This window comes from Salmo salar, chromosome ssa18 (genome assembly GCF_905237065.1).
Source record: "Salmo salar chromosome ssa18, Ssal_v3.1, whole genome shotgun sequence".
Classification (NCBI taxonomy): Eukaryota; Metazoa; Chordata; class Actinopteri; order Salmoniformes; family Salmonidae; genus Salmo; species Salmo salar.
The window spans coordinates 24200129-24224817 of NC_059459.1; the positions used below are offsets into that span (position 1 = coordinate 24200129).

General features: G+C 40.7%; 1 protein-coding gene across 2 annotated transcripts in view; it reads right to left on the reverse strand.

The window, feature by feature from the left end:
* Window positions 1-962: 962 nt before the first annotated feature.
* Window positions 963-24689, reverse strand: part of LOC106577131 (probable E3 ubiquitin-protein ligase HECTD2) — a 45056-nt gene continuing 21329 nt past the window's right edge. Inside the window, exons 15-22 of one of the 2 annotated variants that reach the window (XM_014154887.2) lie at window positions 24083-24241; window positions 22490-22564; window positions 15417-15504; window positions 12796-12902; window positions 4076-4191; window positions 3567-3710; window positions 3132-3289; window positions 963-1289 (exon numbers count right to left, since the gene is read on the reverse strand). In XM_014154887.2, coding sequence (XP_014010362.2) covers window positions 3169-3289; window positions 3567-3710; window positions 4076-4191; window positions 12796-12902; window positions 15417-15504; window positions 22490-22564; window positions 24083-24241 — 810 coding nt within the window. In that variant the 3' untranslated portion in view covers window positions 963-1289; window positions 3132-3168. Of the gene's footprint in view, window positions 3290-3566; window positions 3711-4075; window positions 4192-12795; window positions 12903-15416; window positions 15505-22489; window positions 22565-24082; window positions 24242-24689 lie in introns of both variants that reach the window. The other variant, XM_045700955.1, reaches the window with a different exon arrangement.

Here is a 24689-nt window from a genome sequence, read left to right on the forward strand (position 1 = left end):
ATTTAAGCTGCAGGGACAAAGTGTTTTGCAGCGGATCATGAACTTTGTGTTGACAATGCTACTCCTTCTCATCACTCTCTCCCTTTCTATCACTCTCTCTTTCTATATATGACACTGGTTTACAAGCCACTCGTCAACATGCTTTAAAGGTCCAATGCAGCCATTTTTATCTGAATATCAAATCATTTCTGGGTAACAATTATGTACCTTACTGTGATTGTTTTCAATTAAAATGGTAGAAAAGAAACAACAATAGCTTCTTAGCCAAGAGCAATTTCTCAAGCAAGAATTTTGCTAGGACGGTCTGTGAGTGGTCTGAGTGAGAGGTTTGGAACTCTTTCTTATTGTTCTATGTACTAATTTACTGCCTGGCCATGTCAAAACTCCATCCCACCAAAACAGTCTGACATTTAAGATAGTCTTTTGAAACCGCCCTTACACTAAAAGGGCCTCATTTTCACAATTTTGCAGTATTATTCCAACGTCATACTATGGAAATATATATAAAACACAGGAAAATCAAATTTGACTGCACTGGGCCATTAATGATGTTTTGGTGGCCTATGACCCTGGCTGTGTATCAGTCAACTGTCAGAATGCGGGACCTGACTTAGTAGACATTTCTGAAAATTACAGCATGTTCCTCTACCCCTCTCTTAGGGTGTCAAGTCCTCTGTGCTACTACATCTTCAGGCAGGCCATTTTGACCTGTTACATTACGGCTTATGGTAATTCAAACTCAGATATGGTTGTGTGAGGCTGAAATATAGATATGGGGTATTAAGTTGGATGGAGCCACATTTGCCACATCAAACCAATTACAATATCTGTTTTGCAAAACAACACCTGATAACAGCTCAGAGATTGTGCCAAATGGAATCAACCTTGGACATTTAACCTGGCCCTGTACACATTGTCAGATCGTTCATATTCACAACATAAAAGATTTACCATCAGACAACTTCATTTCTGAGCGTAAAAACCTCAAAGATAAGTTTATTACTTGGGGCTAGACAGTAATTTTCACAAATAAATAGAAACACAACATAACATCATCAACAGTTAGTTACATTACACATCATAGACTTGCTCTAAAGATATACATTATAAACTGAGTGTACAAAACATTAAGAACACCTTCCTAATATTGAGTCGCACCCCATTTGCCCTCAGAACAGCCTCAATTCGTCGGGGCATGGACTCTACAAGGTGTCGAACGCGCTCCACAGGGATGCTGGCCCATGTTGACTCCAATGCTTCCTAGAGTTGTGCCAAGTTGGCTAGATGTCCTTTGGGTGATAGAAAGAGCAGGTGTTCTTAATGTTTTGTACATTCCGTGTAGCTCTACAGTCAGAATAGTCAGAGGACATGCATTATTATGAATTAATGTGACAGACTATGACATTGACTTATGATTAGTTACTTTGTAAGACAAGAAAGTGATAGATTCAATTCTATAGGCAGATTAGTGTAGTAAAACATAAACAGAAGAAATATGTTGGTAAGTTTTCAGTCTAATGAGCAGATGTGATCATTTTGAGCCAACGGGTTGATTAGTTCTGATACAAGTATATCAGTCTTAGAAAGGGAGGCTTTAACAGTCACAGGCTACTTCTATGATACATGTATCAAACATCTATTATTAGCTTCCTGAAAGTTGTTGAAGGCATGATGGTGTGAAGATACTGAATTTCCCAACCAATCTGGGTTTGACTTAAATGTAATGCTCTGTTTGCTTAAATGATAACGCTAATGAATGTGCCTTTTCCATTTCAGATTTATGTTGATAATGCTTTGTTTAACCGAAGATCCTGCACAACGTTTCTGACCAAAGGATTCTCTTTACATTGGCAGTCTACCAGGCAGGCAGAAATAATGCCAAAAAGCTACTTACCGTAATAGTTAGAGAGATAAACAAACACACAACCAGACACAGTCATGGTTCCACTGCTACCATAGAAACAGGAGCTCGCATTTCTTATTACTACCAAACAAGTGAAAGATTCTGCTGTGCCCATCAACAGGCAGCAAATACACATCCTGGACCTCACAAGACAATCTATATCTCATGACACAAGTAACATTCTTTAACCAGCAAAGCCTTAGTTTTGAATATTTATAACAGTGTAATACAAATCAAGCTAAGAAAATACACATTTTGACCTCACAAAAATACACTATATATACACAAAAGTATGTGGACACCCCTTCAAATGAATCGCCACACAAGCTCACAGAACGGGACCGCCGAGTGCTGAAGTGTGTCTCTCCTCAGTTGCAACACTCACTACCGAGGTCCAAACTGCCTTTGGAAGCAACGTCAGCACAAGAACTGTTTGTCGGGAGTTTCATGAAATGGGTTGCCATGGCCGAGAAGCCGAAAACAAGCCTATGATCACAATCCGCAATGCCAAGCGTCAGCTGGAGTGGTGTAAAGCTCGCTGCCATTGGACTCTGAAGCACACTGGGGTGATGAATCACGTTTCACCATCTGGCAGTCCGACAGACAAATCTGGGTTTGGCTGATGCCAGGAGAACACTACCTGCTCGAATGCATAGCGGCAACTATAAAGTTTGTTGGAGGATAAATAATAATTAGTTTGAGTGAAGGGAAATCTTAACGCTACAGCATACAATGACATTCAATACGATTCTGTGCTTCCAACTTTGTGGCAACAGTTTGGGGAAGGCCCTTTCCTGTTCCAGCATGACAATGCCCCAGTGCACAAAGCAAGGTCCATACAGAAATGATTTGTCGAGATCGGTGTGGAAGAACTTAAATGGCCTGCACAGAGCTCTGACCTCAACCCCATCAAACACCTTTGGGATGAATTGGAACGCCGACTACAGGCCTAATCGTCCAACATCAGTGCCTGACCTCACTAATGCTCGTGTGGCTGAATGGAAGCAAGTCCCTGCAGCAATGTTCCAACATCTAGTGGAAATCCTTCCCAGAGGAGTGGAGGCTGTTATAGCAGCAAAGGCAGGACCAACTCCATATTAATGCCCATGATTTTGGAATGAGATGTTCAATGAGCAGGAGTCCACATACTTTTGGTCATGTAGTCTATATCAAATTCTATTTTTGAAGGAATGTAATTCTAAAGTACATTTGGAAAGGAATCACCTACTCTCGTCTTACTGTGAATCTCATAGCTGCAGACTGAGTCACTCTAAGCCAAAGCCCTCTGCGTTTGAGATGGCGATGGTTAACTTCTGCTTCAGTTCCTTCCTGCTTTTATAAGGTGGGAGGCAGATCTGGTTGAAGCAGGTGTGAGATATGGGTAACCTGAAACAGACAAGGATAACCTGTCTAAACAATTACTGTAAGGGCCCTTCTGTTGCCATTGCACTAAACCTGGCTGCATTATAACAGATTACAATGACACCACTAAATATCTCTCTACTTATACTCTACAATACAATATGATGCTCAACATATAGCATTTGCAGTCAACCAGTTAATTAAGTCAACATATAATAGCTGGTCTATTTAGATATTGTTCTATATGGTTGGATATATGTGAGAGTAAGAGGCAATGAGTGATGAGATGACTGTACAGTACCAGTCAGTGGACACGTCGATCTTGGCGATCTTGAAGTTGAGGTTAGCCAACCCTCCCACGGGGACACGGTCACTTCCTGTGGCGAAGTGGAGCAGCTTCTTCTGCAACTCCAAGGGGAAAGCCAGCACCACGTCCCAAAAACAGCTAAACACACACACAAGAAAAAACATAGCCAACGTGACTTTTCTGTAAGGAAAGGGGGGTGGGGTGTGCAGCTGGAGTAAACAGGCCTGGAAGGGAGCGGAGCAACTTAAGGGGGTACTGGCTGGCTGCAAGTATCCAGAGAGTGGAGGAGGTATGAAGAGTTCAGCTCTAGGTTCCTCCAACAGAGTGAAAGGCCCTATAGTACTGCATGGGTGTGTCATAATGGCTTGTTGCTGTAGGCTTTGTGATATTGGATATTTGTACTCCACAGTAGGATCAGGGGTTGCTGGCGAGGCGAAAGATGAAAAAGGTATGCATAGTTGAATAGATTGGGTGCACTGGGTGTTTGTGTGCATGACCCTTACCGTACTGTGAGGTCAGCTTTGGTGTAGCCCTCGTACTGAGCTGCTCTCTGTAGGGCGCTCATGTCCAGCTCTGGACTCCCACACACCAGCATCTCCACCTCCTCTGGCCTCAGCAGCTGCACAACCAAAACATCATCACTAAGGAGTGTCCTATAGTATAAACCACAGGAGGCTGGTGAGGGGAGGACAACTCATAATAATGTCTACAATGGAGTGAATGGAATGGAATCAAACAAATGGAAACCATATGTTTGATGTATTTGATACCATTCCACTAATTCTGCTCCAGCCATTACCACGAGCCCGTCCTCCCTAATTTAGGTGCCACCAACCTCCTGTGATCTAGACATAACACAGTCTCATATTATGCCTACTGTAATTCAGTAACATCACATATTGGACTATGCATCCAGGGCTTAGTTTGAGACATAGCTTTAGATGAGGGATTTATATCACACAGCTGAGCACAGAGCTCTGACTAGGTCCCTGACATGAGGGATTTGCTGACAATGCCAACAATACATACGATGAGATCTTTTTAAGTCCAGTGCTTTATCTTGTCTATCAATATTGTGTTTGAGTCCATGCACATACATTGCTTCACAGTGATTACCATATATTCTACATGACCATACATCTTGGTGGTAATGTAAAGTTTGGCAAGAGCCTAAACACAAATATTTGATCTTAACTAGTTTAGGATTGGCTCAGACATACAGTAACTTGGCAGGGTGTAGACCATACCCACAGTGTCTGTGTGTGTGTGTGTACACTTGTGGACAGACCAACATTGAACATAGTCAACCAGCCACAGATCCTGGAGTTGCACCAATATTAACAATAATCTTACTTATTAACTCAGTGTGTTACAATACAGATGAAGGATCTTACTTTAATTTGAAATATAAAACTTGTACTGTATTTGAGGTTTAAAAAAAGCTTCTGAAGTTTGTAATTTCCCTTACGAAACATGTGTGAACCCCTACAAATATGAATGACAATCCACATAATTATTCACATTTCCTCTTGCTGAGCATTATTTTCCTGCTGTAGCAAACTGGCTCAAATTAAAGATCCTACATCTGTAAATCCAAACTATTCTGTAGGTCATCAACTTCTTCAATGTCAGCAGGTTTTCAACCAATACTGAATGCCTATTCTAGGACGCTTTAGTGTCTCTGACAAACAGATATGTACCACCAACATTAGTATTTTGTTTGTTTAATTACAAGGCAGGTAACATACACTAAATTACCTCTCTGTCAGGAGGAAATCTGAACATATAATTGATTCCATTGTATTTTAGCTAAAGTATTTCAGGAATGTACAGTATGAGTAAGCATACACAGTATCAGTCGAAAGTTTAGACACACCTACTCATTCCAAGGGTTTTCTTTATTTTTACTATTTTCTACATTGTAGAACGATAGTGAAGACATCACAACTATGAAATAACACATATGGAATTCTACAATGTAGAAAATAGTAAAAATAAAGAAAAACCCTGGAATGAGTAAGTGTGTCAACTTTTGACTGGTACTGTTGTAGAATTACAGTAATTTCGGATGGAATTCCATCTATTGCAGAATGTGGCTCTCTGGGCACAGGAGGCTGGTGAGGGGAGAACGGCTCATAAAAATGGCTGGAATGCAATCTAACACATGCAAACCATGTGTTTGATACCATGCCATTAATTCCGTTCCAGCCATTACTATTAGCACGTCCTCCCCAATTAAGATGCCACCAGTCGCCTGTGCTCTCCAGATAGCGCTTTCAGAAGTGTTTGATTTGCACAGCAACACATCCTGGATAGAGGAAGTCGACACTTGATTTAGATCTAATATGTTTCTGTTCTAGTATGTTTCAGTGTGGACTGTATCCAGCTTCACACAGTGAGCTGAGCAGAAGTAGACAAGACTATTGGCCCACGCTCCACAGTGCCTGTCAATCATCCTCACCCTGCTGTGTCCAGACATCTATAGCCCGAAGACACAGAGTTGTACCAAGGCTCATGATCATGATCCACTAGGTGAAAGTAGATTTAATTTCATCCTATGTGTGCACAAACTTTTTTTAAAATGTTTATGGCCCTAATCATAGAAATACATATAGAATCCCTATTAATTGAATAGGATCTCTATGGTCCTAATCATATAAATACATATAGAGATCCTATTTAATTAATAGGGATTCTATGGGCCTAATCATAGAAATACATATAGAATCCCTATTAATTGAATAGGATTTTATGGGCCTAATCATAGAAATACATATAGAATCCCTATTAATTTAATAAGATCTCCATGGGCTTAATAGTAAAGATTTGTCATTTAACTTTTAAAACGTATTAACCCACCTTCTAATGTGGCATAAACACAACCAGTTTTGATGTTTTCATCTGATTGTTAAACATTATTTAGAAAGGCTCATGTAGGCTACCTGGGCATGTTACTCCGGGACGGCGGAAAGACAGTCAGTGCAGGAAAAAATTGCTTTTAAGCCTCATTTAGATATTTTTCTGCTTCTAATTTCCAACATTTGGTAAGATTTTTGTTAGTCAACTTGTATATAATTATGTACATGCAGCTTCTCTCCGGTCATTACTTGATGCAGCTTCTCTCCGGTCATTACTTGATGCAGCTTCTCTTCGGTCATTACTTGATGCCGCTTCTCTCCTGTCATTACTTGATGCCGCTTCTCTCCTGTCATTACTTGATGCCGCTTCTCTCCGGTCATTACTTGATGCAGCTTCTCTCCTGTCATTACTTGATGCAGCTTCTCTCCTGTCATTACTTGATGCCGCTTCTCTCCGGTCATTACTTGATGCCGCTTCTCTCCGGTCATTACTTGATGCAGCTTCTCTCCTGTCATTACTTGATGCAGCTTCTCTCCTGTCATTACTTGATGCAGCTTCTCTCCGGTCATTACTTGATGCAGCTTCTCTCCTGTCATTACTTGATGCAGCTTCTCTTCGGTCATTACTTGATGCTCGTCTAGAATATTAAATAAAGCCTTGCTCGCCAGAATGATGTCATAAATCCAATGCATCATTAACAATCTAGTTGACATTGGTAAAGTTCTCTCATTTCTGCTTCTCTCACGGAGCGAGGACGTTTAGGGACCAGGGATATTTCCAAATGACATTTAAGGAAGGAAATTAAAAGCTGTGAAAAAGATCCAACATGTTTTGGATAGTATTTCAGTTAGTCTTGATGCATATATTATGTGGTTGAAAATAAAATACTGTCAGCTTTTAATGTCCCTGAAAGAAATGGCACTGTAGTCTCCACAACAGGTCCCTAAACTCTCATTAGCATTCTCTCAAGATGCTGAAACAACAAATATATATATTTCTCCGCTTCTGTTCCCGAGAGACAATTCACATTTGGTCTATAATTTTACTGCGAGGAACACTTAATTCTTCAGGAGTTAATATTAGAATAGGCTATATGTGAGGCCTACATTCAGTGTCCATAGTTCAGTTACTATTCCAAATAATAGGCTACTCCACTCTAAAATAATTCCAGCATTCATACAGTGCCATTTCATGAATGCAAAGAGGCATCACTTACAAAACACCAAAAAGTGTTCTGAATGACATTCGGTGATTGTCATGACTCGGCCTACACAAGTCTTGTAACCTGAATTGAATGGTACACTGCTGTACGCGGGTGTCTTGGTATTGGCCACTCATCTCTGCCTTGGCAAAATGTCTCTGTTACCTTCGAGCCACACTGCATTTTGGAGTCTATTCGTACATTTTTCATGTGACTGACATGTGGTAATGATACTATGTTTGAATTATTGTGATAGGCTCATGTTTTACCGGTACTGCTTTCCCCACTATTTATTTTGCCGGTACTCCGTACTGGACCGTTCCGGCTTACTTTCACCCCTAATGATATACATCTATGGCCACTGTCAAAGGGCAACAGCCCATGAGAGACATAAGTGTCCCCCATAGATTCCAAAAGCCAAAGCAAGTGTCAATCCAAGATACATGCACACTTAGTTTTCCAGGTGCTAAAGTCACTGACTTAATTGGAATTTTACCAGTAGTCAAGAAGCAGATTCCTGACCTGACAACAGTTGTGTTGCACGTTGGTTCAAATGACATTATGGGAGTGAAGTTTGAGAGACTCAAACAACTTCTTGTTGCTCTTGGAAACAGAATCGTTATCTCATGACCAATCCCATCTCCTCGCCGTTGTGGGACTGAGAGTTTTAGTCGTATGTGGTCTTTTCATCTATGGCTAATGTGCCTTTCTAAAGACATGGGCACGTCATTTGTTGACAATTTTGATAGTTTTTTCCAAAAACAGAGGTACTTCGTCAATGATGGATTTCATCTGGGTGAAAATGGCGTCTGCCTGCTATCATCCAACATCGAAAAGGTACTTAAACAATCAAAATGATATAGGGCTAGTCCCAGTATTGCAAGTATTGTATCAGACTACCATTTACATTTACATTTACATTTAAGTCATTTAGCAGACGCTCTTATCCAGAGCGACTTACAAATTGGTGCATTCACCTTATGATATCCAGTGGAACAACCACTTTACAATAGTGCATCTAAATCTTTTAGGGGGGGGTTAGAAGGATTACTTTATCCTATCCTAGGTATTCCTTAAAGAGGTGGGGTTTCAGGTGTCTCCGGAAGGTGGTGATTGACTCCGCTGTCCTGGCGTCGTGAGGGAGCATGTTCCACCATAGGGGTGCCAGAGCAGCGAACAGTTTTGACTGGGCTGAGCGGGAACTGTGCTTCCTCAGAGGTAGGGGGGCCAGCAGGCCAGAGGTGGATGAGCGCAGTGCCCTCGTTTGGGTGTAGGGACTGATCAGAGCCTGAAGGTACGGAGGTGCCGTTCCCCTCACGGCTCCGTCATAAATGTAGAGGTAATGTACTTAGTAATCTTGTCCCCATTCACTTGGTTCACATTGGCGATTATACTTGTCTAGACACATCAAGTACCCCGGTCGATATCAACAATCCACATGTTTTTAAAAACTGTAAGGGACTTGGGTTTTTACATTTGAATATATGTAGTATATTGTCAAATTTTGATTTTAATAAGATTTTAGTTTCTCAGGCTAGTCCTGATTTCTTTGTTTTATCTGAAACTTGGTTATCAAGGAATTCTAATGATGCAGATATTGCACTGGACGGGTACAATGTTTTTAGAGCTGACAGGATGAGTAGAGGGGGACGAGTGGCTATCTATGCAAAAAATTACCTCTCCATTGCACCAATTAAATCTGTCTCCATTCCAAATCAATTTGAAGTGTTAGCTCTAAGTCTTACATTAGGTAACAACTGTAAAGTTACAATTGTTGGAGTATATCGCCAACCTTCTGCTAGTAAGAATATACTTAGCCATTTAACAGAATTATTAGCCATTTTTATATCAACTGAGGTCATTTTAACTTTGATTGTAAAACACAGGACTCAGACAGTTGTAAAGACTTTTGTACTGAGGTAAATGTCACACAATTAATCACTGAGCCAACAAGGCCAAATCTTAAGGTGCCTACAATGTCCTCATTGCTTGATTATATACTAACAAATGCACCTGAGAAATATAGAGCTAGGGGAGTATTTCCACTAGGTGTCAGTGATCACTGCCCCATTGCGTGTGTTAGAGATGTCAGAATTCATAGGGCCAAAACTTGTATTATCACGAAAAGAAATGACAGAAACTTTAGTGAACAAGCTTTCTTACAGGATCTTTCCCATAGATTCATTATTACTATTTGTAATATACATGGAGCCGAGTTGGCGTTCGAAAAATGTACTAGTGTTTTTATTTCCATTGCCGATAAACACGCTCCATACACTAAGGTTAGAGTAAAGAATAGATCAAACCCATGGTTTAATTCTGACATTTCTGATGCTATTTGTAAATGAGATGTAGCAAGGGCTCAGGCTGGATAAACGTATTCTAGCTCTGACTGGCTGACTTTTAGGCAGCTGAGAAACCTGTGCATCAGACTTGTCAGAAGAACAAAATCGGATTACTATGTGACTAGTTTAAAATGACTTATGGGAATCCAGCCAAATTCTGGAAAGTAGTTAAAAAGAACAATATGCACTCTACACTCCCAAATGCGATAGGGTTGGATACTGGACTCATTACTGATAAGAACACCATTGCTAATGCCTTCAACAATCACTTCATTGCAGCAGGCAATCTTGTTGAGAAAATGCCAACCACAAATGAAGGAAGAAAAGATACATATGAAGGCATTATGCATGAGTATGCGGACGCTGATGGTCAGGGTTTCTCATGAAGCCTCTTCACAGAGGAGAAAGTTATTGATGCCTTGCTAGCCATAGACACTAAGAAAGCGATAGGGGCTGACAAACTTGACCCAGGGTTGCTGGCTAGAGCTGCACCACTTATCTCTGGTGCTCTTACTCATATTTTTAAGCTCACGTTGACCTCTGGGGTCATACCTAAGATTTGGAAAACTGCCTATGTGCTGCCTCTGCACAAAGGTGGGGATACTGGTGACCTTGATAATGATCGACCAATCTCTATGCGGTCTTGTCTTGCAAAAATGATAGTCATTGGTAAATGTACAGCTGTGCTCTTTCTTGTCTGACAACTGCATACTGAACAAATTTCAGTCCGGTTTTAGACCGGGGCACAGTACCATCACAGCCACCACACTGGTTATAAATGATATTGTAAGAGCTTTGGATAAGAAGTTGAACTGTGTTGCTTTGTTTGTTGACCTGTCGAAGGCTTTCGATACAGTTGATCATTCTCTTCTGCTGAAGAGGCTGACCTCATTGGGGTCGGCCTCAGATACATGTTTATGGTTTCAGAATTATCTCAGTGATAGATCTCAGGCTATTATTGCAGATGGGGTAAAATCAGATTTTGTCACTGTTCACAAAGGAGTCCCACAAGGTTGGATTTTAGGTCCTTTATTATTCACTATATACATAAATGATATCTGTATCTCAGTGAAAACAATGCTGCTTTAATTTCTATGCTGATGACACAGCACTATATGCCACAGCCCCATAACTCACTCAAGCATTTGACTTTCAATTGCTTCAAGATGCACTTGTAGATCTTAGGCTGGTGCATAATTCAAGTAAAACTAAGTATATGGTATTTTCACGATCCAAAAGTATACAATTCAAAAATCTGAACAATGCTAACCATGATGGCTCTCTTTTGGAACATGCTCCCACCTATAAATACCTTGGAATTTGGTTAGATGATAATCTCTCTTTTAAAACTCGTATAACTGAGCTGGTAAAGAAGCTGAAATTGAGAATTAGATTTTTTTGTAGAAATAAATCTTGTCTGTCATCACAGCACAGAAAGGAAATTGTATAGGTCACTTATGTCAGTGCTTGATTATGGTGATGTTTTATATATGCATGGATCAGCATCAGTACTGAAGAAATTGGATGCAGTGTATCATGCAGCATTGCGCTTTGTTACTAATGAAAACTTTTGCACACATCATTGTCTTTGTACACTTCGGTTGGCTGGGACTCCCTGACTTTTAGAAGGGCCAGACACTAGTTGATACTTGTCTATAAAGCGGTCTTACAGAAACTTCCTAATTATCTTAATTTAAAAAATCCAGTGGTCAAACAGTATTTATCAGACTCGGTCACAGGACATGCTAGTGTTAGAGATACCCCGGATTCACTAAGTTAGACAAAACGGCATTTGAATATCATGCTTCACACTCATGGGATGAATTTCAGAGAGAACTCCAGTTAGATGTTTTGGTGCCTGTAAGACAGTTTAAATGCACATTACAGGAACTTTTTAATCTAAACTGTGATTGGTTTTTGTAATGTGTGTATTTCTTATAGATGTTAATTTATTTTAATGTTTTTCATCTCCATCTTGTACTTTTTATGTTTTAATTTTGTTTGGTTTAAAATTCTTATTAATTGTTGTTTTTATTGTTGTATCACAGGGCACAACTGTAAAAGAGACTTGGTCTCAGCTTGTTTCCCCTGTTAAAATAAAGGTTAATAAATAAATAAATAAATATGAGGCTACCCTGCTGGCCAAGTCTGGGCCAGGGAGAACATACGCTGTTCTGTGTCTCTGGCTGATCGGTATTCAATGGTAGTCAGCTGTGTTAGATTTGTGCTGCAGTAACGAGATAAGTAAAAACATTCTTCCCGGGAGGCCCTAATCCCTATAGGCTGTCTAAATAACTAATCACCTCATCACCTCTATTCTTGACCCACTTATACGGTCCTGTTTCACAATATAGGGGGGATACAGTATCTGAGCAATGTCAGTCAGTGCAAAATATACCCCAGGAGAGGGGGTCATGGGGAACAGGAGGGGACAGGTGGGTAGAAGTTGTGTATATTTACATTGACAGTCAAGAGAGACTTCTTCATACAATTGTGTATCTGTGAGACGCATGCATGCACACCACAGGTGGCTAGTGGCACGTTAATTGAGGAGGACAGGCTCATAGTAATGGCTGGAATGGAATAAATTCCAGCCATTATTATGAGCCCTTCTCCCCTCACCAGCCTCCAGTGAGGCACACATATTAATATTAGCTTATCTCCTCCTTACTATAAAACCTGTATTAGAACTTTCATTTGGAGGTTCTGACCACAGTGATGTGAATAACTTATTGTAATAACTTATTGTAACCCTCCAAGAACCTGGGAGCCAAGCCAACCTTAACCCCACAGAAAGCCCAGAGAAGTCCTGACTCACCATCAGAGCGTCTGACGCACACACACTGTGGAAGCCACGATAGAAGGCTGCAAACTGCTTGTAAATTGACTTATTAAGCAGGAAACCAGCGTACAGCTGAACATACTCTGCAGAGGAAGAAAATAATTTCATGAATCACTCAAGCACCCACAAATTGAGACACATACTCAAACAAGTTTCAGTTTTCAAGTCTTAAGTTTCAATGTCACGTGCACAAGTACAGTGTGATGCCTTTCTTACAAGCTCCAAAACCAACAATGCAGTAATCGATATCAACGTAGCACTAAACATAAGGTAGAACTAAAACACACGAGAAATAAAATAAGAAATAAGAATATGAGAAAGTAAGAAGCTACAGTTGAAGTCAGAAGTTTACATACACCTTAGCCAAATACATTTAAACTCAGTTTTGCACAATTCCTGACATTTAATCCTAGTAAAAATTCCCGGTCTTAGGTCAGTTAAGATCACCACTTAATTTTAAGAATGTGAAATGTCAGAATAATAGTATAGTGATTTTTTTCAGGTTTTATTTCTTCCATCACATTCCCAGTGGATCAGAAGTATACATACACTCAATTAGTATTTAGTAGTATTGCCTTTAAATTGTTTAACTTGGGTCAAACATTTCAGGTAGCCTTCCACAAGCTTCCCACAATAAGTCGGGTGAATTTTGGCCCATTCCTCCTGACAGAGCTGGTGTAACTGAGTCAGGTTTGTAGGCCTCCTTGCTCGCACATGCTTTTTCAGTTCTGCCCACACATTTTCTATGGGATTGAGGTCAGGGCTTTGTGATGGCCACTCCAACACCTTGACTTTGTTGTCCTTTAGCCATTTTGCAAGAACTTTGGAAGTATGCTTGGTATGCATTTGCATGCATTTGCATTTGTATGCATTTGCAACCAAGCTTTAACTTCCTGACTAATGTCTTGAGATGTTGCTTCAATATATCCACATAATGTTCCTTCCTCATGATGCCATCTATTTTGAGAAGTGCACCAGTCCCTCCTGCAGCAAAGCACCCCCACAACATGATGCTGCCACCCCCGTGCTTCACGGTTGGGATGGTGTTCTTCGGCTTGCACCCTTTTTCCTCCAAACATAACGATGGTCCTTATGGCCAAACAGTTCTATTGTTGTTTCATCAGACCAGAGGACATTTCTCCAAAAAGTACAATCTTTGTCCCCATGTGCAGTTGCAAACCGTAGTCTGGCTTTTTTTATGGCAGTTTTGGAGCCGTGGCTTCTTCCTTGCTGAATGGCCTTTCAGGTTATGTCGATATAGGACTCGTTTTACTGTGGATATAGATACTTTTGTACCTGTTTCCTCCACCATCTTCACAAGGTCCTTTGCTGTTGTTCTGGGATTGATTTGCACTTTTCGCACCAAAGTACGTTCATCTCTAGGAGACAGAATGCGTCTCCTTCCTGAGCGGTATGACGGCTGCGTGGTCCCATGGTGTTTACACTTGCATACTATTGTTTGTACAGATGAATGTGGTACCTTCAGGCATTTGGAAATTGCTTCCAAAGATGAACCAGACTTTTTTTCTGATGTATTGGCTGATTTCTTTTGATTTTCCCATGATGTCAAGCAAAGTGGCACTGAGTTTGAAGGTAGGCCTTGAAATACATCCACAGGTACACCTCCAATTGACTCAAATTATGTCAGTTAGCCTATAAGAAGCTTCTAAAGCCATGACATCATTTTCTGGAATTTTCCAAGCTGTTTAAAGGCACAGTCAACTTAGTGTATGTGAACTTCTGACCCACTGGAATTGTGATACTGTGAATTATAAGTGAAATAATACGTCTGTAAACAATTGTTGGAAAAATTACTTGTGTCATGCACAAAGTAGATGTCCTAACCGACTTGCCAAAATTATAGTTTGTTAACAAGAAATTTGTGGAGTGGTTGAAAAATGTATTTTAATGACTCCAACCTAAGTGTATGTAAACTTCCGACTTCAACTGTATATACAGGGTCAGTTCCAATACCTTATTAACAATGTGCAGGGATACTAGAGTGATAGAGGTCGATATAGTGCATTCGGAAAGTATTCAAAACCCTTGACTTATTCCACATTTTGTTACGTTACAGCATCATTCTAAAACTGATTAACTAGTTTTTTCCCCCACATCAATCAACACACAATATCCCATGATGACAAAGCAACAAAAAAAGCTAATTTATAATATATATATTTTTTAATATCACACTTAAGTATTCAAAACATTTAAAAAATATTTTATACATTTTAGAATAAGGCTGTAATGTAACAAAAAGTGGAAACACCAAGGGGTCTGAATACTTTCCGAATGCACTGTATGTATAAGGGTAAGTTGACTAGACATCAGGTAGAGGAGAATTGTGACATAACATGGGGAACAGACAAATACACAGAAAGGGGAATTAGCTTAAAGTGAACGGCACATCTCCGATTTTCTAACAGAAATGTGGTCCCGGAGGCCCGACGTGTGATTTTATTGTGGTGTGGTCTAAATTGACGAACAGGACTAGTTGAATCAGCTGCGTTAGAGATGGGATGGAACAAAACAAAGCACATCCTGTGCACATCCTGTACCCTTCATATATTAATCTACAGTATTGGCCTACTCACCCTTTCTGTTCTGTTTGTTGACTGGAATCTTGTCACCTCCAGGTTTCAGGTTATAGGACCTGACCACCCCGAGCTCCTCTTGGAAAACCTAGATACAATGATACAGTCATTATCTTAAAATGATGAGAGTGGATTTCCTGGGAAAGGCCAAAGCTTATTAGTTTATGGTCAACATTCACTTACGGTAAACATGTGGGCTTAAAAATAGCCTACTGTAATCAGAAAGCAGATAGATAATGTATAGATCATGTATTTGCTCTGGTGTTGAACTCAGCTGGTGAATAAAGAATATAGAACATATGATACAGTGTCTTCAGAAAGCATTCATACCCCTTGACTTATTCCACACTTTGTTGTGTTAAAGCCTGAATTCAAAATGGATTATATCGATTTTTGTCCCTCACCCACCTATACAAAATACCCCATAATGACAAGGTGAAACATTTTTTTGCAATTTTTGCAAATATATTGAAAATTAAATACAGAAATCTCATTCATATACTTTAAGTATTCACAGCTCTTTGCTACGACACTCCAAATTTAGCGTAGGCGTATCCAATTTCCTTTGATCATCCTTGAGACGTCACTACAACTTGATTGGAGTCCACCTGTGGCCAATTCAATTGTTTAGACATGACTTAGAAAGAAACACCGGTCTATATAAGATCCCACAACAGACAGTGCATGTCAGAGCATAAAACTATACCATGAAGTCCAAGGAACTGTCTGAGATATAACAATTCTAAGGCATACAGTACCAGTCAAAAGTGTGGACACACCTACTCATTCAAGGGTTTTTCTTTATTTTTACTATTTTCTAGATTGTAGAATAATAGTGAAGACATCAAAACTATGAAATAACACATACCCTGAGGGAAAAAAGTATTTGATCCCCTGCTGATTTTGTACGTTTGCCCACTGACAAAGAAATGATCAGTCTATAATTTTAATGGTAGGTTTATTTGAACAGTGAGAGACAGAATAACAAAAGAATCCAGAAAAAAAACGCATTGTCAAAAATGTTATAAAATTATTAGCATTTTAATGAGGGAATTAGGTATATGACCCCTCTGCAAAACATGACTTAGTACTTGGTGGAAAAACCCTTGTTGGCAATCACAGAGGTCAGACGTTTCTTGTAGTTGGCCACCAGGTTTGCACACATCTCATTTTACATTTACATTTCACATTTTACATTTTAGTCATTTAGCAGACGCTCTTATCCAGAGCAACTTACAGTAGTGAATGCATACATTTCATTATTTTTTTAATTTTTTCTCTCGTACTCAGGAGGGATTTTGTCCCACTCCTCTTTGCAGATCTTCTCCAAGTCATTAAGGTTTCGAGGCTGATGTTTGGCAACTCGAACCTTCAGCTCCATCCACAGATTTTCTATGGGATTAAGGTCTGGAGACTGGCTAGGCCTCTCCAGGACCTTAATGTGCTTCTTCTTGAGCCACTCGTTTGTTGCCTTGGCCGTGTGTTGGGTCAATGTCATGCTGAAATACCCATCCACGACCCATTTTCAATGCCCTGGCTGAGGGAAGGAGGTTCTCACCCAAGATTTGACGGTACATGGCCCCGTCCATCGTCCCTTTGATGCGGTGAAGTTGTCCTGTCCCCTTAGCAGAAAAACACCCCCAAAGCATAATGTTTCCACCTCCATGTTTGACGGTGGAGATGGTGTTCTTGGGGTCATAGGCAGCATTCCTCCTCCAAACACGGCAAGTTGAGTTGATGCCAAAGAGCTCCATTTTGGTCTCATCTGACCACAACACTTTCACCCAGTTGTCCTCTGAATCATTCAGATGTTCATTGGTAAACTTCAGACGGGCATGTATATGTGCTTTCTTGAGCAGGGGGACATTGCAGGCGCTGCAGGATTTCAGTCCTTCACGGCATAGTGTGTTACCAATTGTTTTCTTGGTGACTATGGTCCCAGCTGCCTTGAGATCATTGACAAGATCCTCATGTGTAGTTCTGGGCTGATTCCTCACAGTTCTCATGATCATTGCAACTCCACGAGGTGAGATCTTGCATGGAGCCCCAGGCCGAGGGACATTGACAGTTATTTTGTGTTTCTTCCATTTGTGAATAATCGCACCAACTGTTGTCACCTTCTCACCAAGCTGCTTGGCGATGGTCTCGTAGCCCATTCCAGCCTTGTGTAGGTCTACAACCTTGTCCCTGACATCCTTGGAGAGCTCTTTGATCTTGGCCATGGTGGAGAGTTTGGAATCTGATTGATTGATTGCTTCTGTGGACAGGTGTCTTTTAAACAGGTAACAAGCTGAGATTAGGAGCACTCCCTTTAAGAGTGTGCTCCTAATCTCAGCTCGTTACCTGTATAAAAGACACCTGAAGCCAGAAATCTTTCTGATTGAGAAGGGGTCAAATACTTATTTCCCTCATTAAAATGCAAATCAATTTATAACATTTTTGACATGCGTTTTTTCTGTCTTTTTTATTGTTATTCTGTCTCTTACTGTTCAAATAAACCTACCATTAAAATTATAGACTGATCATTTCTTTGTCAGTGGGCAAACTTACAAAATCAGCAGGGGATCAAATACTTTTTTCCCTCACTGTATGGAATCATGTAGTAACCAAAAAAGTGTTAAATAAATATTTGAGATTCTTCAAAGTAGCCATCTTTTTCTTCAAAGTAGCCACCCTTTGCATTGATGACAGCTTTGCACACTCTTGGCATTCTCTCAACTAGCTTCATGAGGTAGTCACCTGGAATGCATTTCAATTATAAGGTGTGCCTTGTTAAAAGTTAATTTGTAGAATATCTTTCCTTCTTAATGCATTTGAGCCAATCAGTTGTGACACGTTAGGGGTGGTATACAGAAGCTAGCCCTATGTGGTAAAAGACCAAGTCCATATTACTGCAAGAACAGCTTAAATAAGCAAAGAGAAATGACAGTCCTACTTTAAGACATGAAGGTCAGTCAATGCAAAAAATGTCAAGAACTTTGAAAGGTTTCTTCAAGTGCAGTCGCAAAAACCATCAAGCGCTATGATGAAACTGGCTCCCATGAGGACTGCCACAGGAAAGGAAGACCCAGAGTTAATTATGCTGCAGAGGATAAGTTCATTAGAGTTACCAGCCTCAGAAATTGCAGCCCAAATAAATGCTTCACAGAGTTCAAGTAACAGACACATCTCAACACCAACTGTTCAGGAGGAGACTGCGTGAATCAGGCTTTCATGGTTGAATTGCTGTAAAGAAACCACTACTAAAGGACACCAATAATAATAAGAGACTTGCTTGGGCCAAGAAACAAAAGCAATGGACATTAGACCGGTGGAAATCTGTCCTTTGGACTGATGAGTCGAAATTTTAGATTTTCGGTTCCAACCGCCATGTCTTTGTGAGACGCAGAGTAGGTGAACAGATGATCTCCGCATGTGTGGTTCCCATCGTGAAGCATGGAGAAGGTGGTGTGATGGTGCTTTGCTGGTGACACTGTCTGTGATTTATTTAGAAATCAAGGCACACTTAACCAGCATGGCTACCACAGCATTCTGCAGCGATACACCATTTCATCTAGTTTGCGCTTAGTGGGACAATCATTTGTTTTTCAACAGGACAATGACCCAACACACCTCCAGGCTGTGTGAGGGCTATTTGACCAAGGAGAGTGATGGAGTGCTGCATCAGACCTGTCCTCTACAATCACCTGACCTCAACCCAATTGAGATGGTTTGGGATGAGTTGGACCGCAGAGTGAAGGAAAAGCAACCAACAAGTGCTCAGCATATGTGGAAACTTCTTCAAGACTGTTGGAAAAACCTTCCAGGTGAAGCTGTTTGAGAGAAAGTCATAGTTTTGATGTCTTCACTATTGTTCTACAATGTAGAAAATAGTACAAATAAATAACCCTTGAATGAGTAGGTGTTTCCAAACTTGACTGGTACTGTATGTAAATAAGGTATTTCTGTTTTTTAACCCTTTCACGCGTGAGTTCCAAATATCTCTAACGGTCGCCCCAGCGTGAGTTTTTTTATGCACGTGATGTTCGAACGTTCTCTCCATTCCAGAATGTGATTGTTACATAAACAACAACACTGAATGGCTCAGAGTGGGAGTGAGAGGTTACCGTGATTGACTGCCTAAACGCGCAATTTGTATCAATAAATCACTATCAGAAAATGTTTTGTGTGGTATTATTGATATATTTACTATTTTATTTACGTTTTTCAATTACCCGTGATAAATCATGCGTTCCGATTTTTGCATAAATTGTAAAGGGCGCATAGTATGTGTGTAAAATAATGTTTTGAAGGTTGTACTGATTATGATGAGCTAAGCTAATTCCAGCTTTGTGTATGGAGCCATGTTTGTTGACATACAATGCATTCTGGGTTTCACTTGATCGTCTGTCGGACCAAAGATGCTATAACAAAATGAGGTGAGTAAGGGTTCACTCATTTTTTGAGAACTTCAGGAAGTGAATGTGGGATGTGAATGATGGTAGACCACACCCCTTCAACAACTCATCTTGTCTTCTCTTATTATCTTCGGTTTCTGTGAGGTAAAAAAGCATGGCTGCGCGCTGAAACTAATCGTCGGATTACTTTCGATTTCTAGAAAGTGTTTTACTCAATTATTTTGATCAACGGTGAGCTCACCCGTGATGTGATTAATTATACATAGTAATTGCTATTAGCTAATTCATAGTGTAGTTTATGTCAGCCGATAGTTAGAAAATATGACCGCTTGTGTTGCGTCAATCTTTCCTCAGCGCTAGGACAAATGTAGCCTACATTTTTCCGGTTAGGATGATTGTGTTATGCTATAGATACTTCTGTGAATATCTGAACATTGCATCCAAAAATAAACTGCTCACATCCTGGACATAACTTTGTAAGGACTGTGTTTGTGTAAATAGTTTCTGAAAAAAGTGTGGCCAGCTCAAATGTTGATTGTTGCGTCATTCGAAACGGGCCGTTCTAAATGAGTGTTCTAAATGAGTGTTCTAATCACACGGGGTGTGATCGTACGCTTCAGGGACCACTGTAGAACGATCACACCCCGTGTGATTGTACGTGTGAAAGGGTTAATAAATGTGCAACAATTTTGAAAAACCTGTTTTCGCTTTGTCATTATGGGGTATTGTGTGTACATTGATGAGGAAAAACATGTACTTAATCCATTTTAGAATAAGTCTAACATAACAAAATGTGGAAAGTCAAGGGGTATGAATAATTTTCGAACGCACTGTATGTCTATATGATATGTATATGATATACACTCAGTGGCCAGTTTATTAGGTACACCCATCTAGGGTCGGACCCCACTTTGCCTCCAGAATAGCCTGAATTCTTCGGGGCATGGAATCGTTGTTTCATTTGTATCAAGGAACCTACCGTGTTCCAGGAAAACCTTCCCCACACCATTCCACCACCGATACCAGCCTGTACCATTGACACCAGGCAGGATAGAACCATGGACTCATGCTGCTTACAAACAACTCCTGACTCTGCCATCACTATGACGCAACAGAAATGGGGATTTGTCGGACCTGGCAATGTTTTTCCACTCCTATATTGTTCAGTGTTAGTTATCAAGTGCCCACTGGAGACGCTTCTTCTTGTTTTTAGCTGATAGGAGTGTAAACTGGTGTGGTCGGCTGCTGCAATAGCCCATCCATGACAAGGACCGATGAGTTGTGCATTCCAAGATGCCGTTCTGCACACCACTGTCGTACCTGCACCGTTGTTTGCCTGTTTGTGGCCTGCCTGTTAGCTTGCACGATTTTTTCCATTGTCCCTCGACCTCTCATCAACCAGCTTTTTTCGCCCACAGTACTGCCGCTGACTGGATGTGTTTGTCGCACCATTTTCGGTAAACCCTAGACCAGGGGTATTCAACTCTTACCCTACGAGGTCCGGAGCCTGCTGTTTTTCTGTTCTACCTGACAATTATTTGCACCCACCTGGTTTCCCAGGTCTAAAATCTGTCCCTGATTAGAAGGTAACAATGAAAAAGCGCAGTGGAACTGGCTTCGAGGTGAAGAGTTGAGTTTGAGGGTCCTAGACACTGTCGTGCGTGAAAAGCCCATGAGGCCGGCCGTTTCTGAGATACTGGAACATTGTCATCAACGATCGTCCCACGCTCAGAGACTTAGGTCACTCGTTTTGCCCATTTTAACATTTAAACGAATAGTAACTGAATGCCTCGATGCCTGCTTTATATAGCAAGCCACGGCCACTGTTTGTAGGAGCGAACCATTTTATTGAAAGGGGTGTACCTAATAAACTGGCCAATGAGTGTATGTCTATAGATATAGCATAGAGGGGTAATGGATGGTGGTGGTTGGGAACTGAATACAGGTCAGTGATTATATCTCTGCTTCAGTAAAAGGGTGAAAGACCCTGAAACCTTGGTCCTCGACTCAGAGGCCAAAATGCACATTTCCAAAATCATTATCTCACAATTTTATAATAGTTCAGAGGTGTGACCACCTAACATGATTAGTGGTGATGGATTGATTTTGACCTCTGACGTTCTTCTACCTCTACCGCAGATTCAGTCTTTAAGTTTCATGATCACTAATGATGAAAATCAAAGCCTTACCCAGATCCCACTGCTTCCAATGGCAATTCGGACACAGTGATAGTCACTGCTTTTCACACTGGAGTGTTAGTCTTGAGGAGGGCATGAGAGAATGCATTTCCACAGCCTTCAGACCCTCCATACCCACACACTATGACACCTAGCCCTATTACCTGTGACACACCACCTATTAACAACCATACTGTAATACTGAATTGATGAAGTCATGTAACTGAGTCACTCTTTAAATCATTAAACAGCACCCGGTCATCTTGATGGAGTATGTAATTAAAACCTTGTGAGGCCAAAACCTTCTGAAGGTTTGGGGAACACTTTAGCCAAACTAATTGGCCCAAGATCCTTTTATTTTTTTGATCTATGTACATTTGAACTTTTTTAATTACATATTTCTCACTGGGGTAATTTGGTGAACTTGTCCTGCTCAATGTGTCCTGTTCTATAGTGCACTGTTGGCCTTGCACTGTTAATACATAGGAGAGGTCCATACCTGGAAGGTCAGATAGAAGTCTTCTTCCACATTGCCCTCATAGCAGAGCAGCTCTCCAAGCCCATGAGCCAGATCCTGAAATAGCAAATACTTTGTCACTTTTATAATTACACTTTTATTATTTCCTTTGAATTGTGTTTCAATGTGTTTCAAATGTGTTGTGTTGTATGTTGTACACAGCGTGACATGGGTCATGTATTACTATGTGTGCTGTATGAATATGCATGTTATGTTAGCAAGCTTCTGTTCTAAAGCTAATCAGCTGTTGTATTCAGCAAGCCACTCAACACACGTGAAACACATGTAAGCCAGTGAGGGCAGTGGGAAAAACTAAGTTTAACAACAACAAAAAACTATTGGTTAGATAATTGAACAGTGCACCAGGGGTACTGTGATTCCTGAAATGCAGAGTCTGTTGGAGTATTTTAAAATCTGAAATTATACTTTTGTTACATTGTTTGCTAGCTTCTCATTGACTACCCAACTTTGCTAACACTAGCTAGCTAGCCAGTTTTCTAAAAATGTATGTTAGCTAGCTAAGTCAGCCATGTTATTAATACAACTCTCATCTGCTGTCGACACCACGATACGATTTGAAAGCACTAGCTGGCTCGAAAAATGGTTAGTAGCTTTGGCTACACATGGACAGTGAATTCAGAGACATTCAGTGGCTAGCCACAATACAAACAATTTTACCAGGTTCCCATTTAGCAATTGTAATGACAGTCCACCACAACATACACGAGAGTTTGCTAATTAGCATGGGGTAATCTGTGTTTAATTTAATTATTTATTAAAAACACAGTTTGAGATTTCACCAGTGGTTCATATGGGGAAATAGGCTTGCCATGAAATTGTTGTCAGAGATTGCAATAGTAACCAAGGGGGGCGGGGCTTAGCAAAAGGTCAATTGCCTTTGCAGATGGGACTGTACAGCAAAGTGACTTTCAACCATCTACTTGAATCAGCCCAGCTGCAAAGCAGTTACATAAGATGAACTGACAGTCTCTGATCAGTGGTATAGTGGCATGGCTGTGCCTGCCTTTCATGCCCCAAAGGGAGCCAGGGCAGCATTACTGTGGCACTGGGAGTATGCCAGGCCAGCCACCCTGCTTCATCAAAGCCACAGTGTTATTAAAACAAAGGTTTTTTAGGACAGACAGGGCAGAGAACAACACCCCACTCTTATGAAACTATGAAAAAAGCCCCAAGAAACTAGGAGGCAAACATCTGGCACAGTTTAACAATTAAAAGCAAATTCTTACACAGAGAAACACCATCTCAGCAATGGGTGTGTACATTTTAGAATAAGAGACTGTTGAGTTGTTTCACATTGGACAAAATGAATGAACAATACTGATACATTTTTATGAATTCAGATGAGTTTCAGAGATTGGATCCAGACCAAAGGAAAACATTTGGGAGTAAAGAAAGAAAAGCTAAACTGTGGTTCCCCCAGCTGGTTAAACAGGGTATTGTGATCCTCACTGGTCTGTAGGCTGACTGACCTACTATTGAGGACACCTATCCTTAATGAGTACATTTCTTACTCTAAATGCTGTGCTTCAGATGAACCAATCAAAGAAGACATACCGGCATAACCTGCTGCAGGTCGCCCAGGGTGGCGGTTGCCATGCCGATGGGTGTATTCTGGTCACATGGCACAATGGGTGGAGTCAAGAGCTTCTTGTAACAGTAAGGAGGGAAGTGGATGTCCAGAGCAATGCTGTTGTACACAGCGAGACCCATGAGCTGGCACAGAGTCAAGGACCAGACATTGATTAACAGACAGATCAGGCCATTTTAGGTGATCAGTGTTCACCAAAGCAGGATCAGTGTCTTATATCAAAAAGCTATTATCCTGAGCCTTCTAACAATACACAGACTCAGTGACATTAATGTATGTATTAGCGCAACACAATAATACAGGAAACTTGAACATAACGTACAGTACCATACAACTGTGAATGTTTGGGCTAATGCCCAGTAAGCACGAAGAGACCAGACTGCACGAAGAGTGTTTCTAAATTACACCAGGACAGAGTAAATGACTACATTGTGTTACTGTGTGTGTTCAGACTACGTCAGCCACCGCCCCTTCCCCACAAAACCCAGCAGGTGGACAGGACATTTATCCCATTAACTACGCATGCACACACACACACACACACACACACACACACACACACACACACGTTCC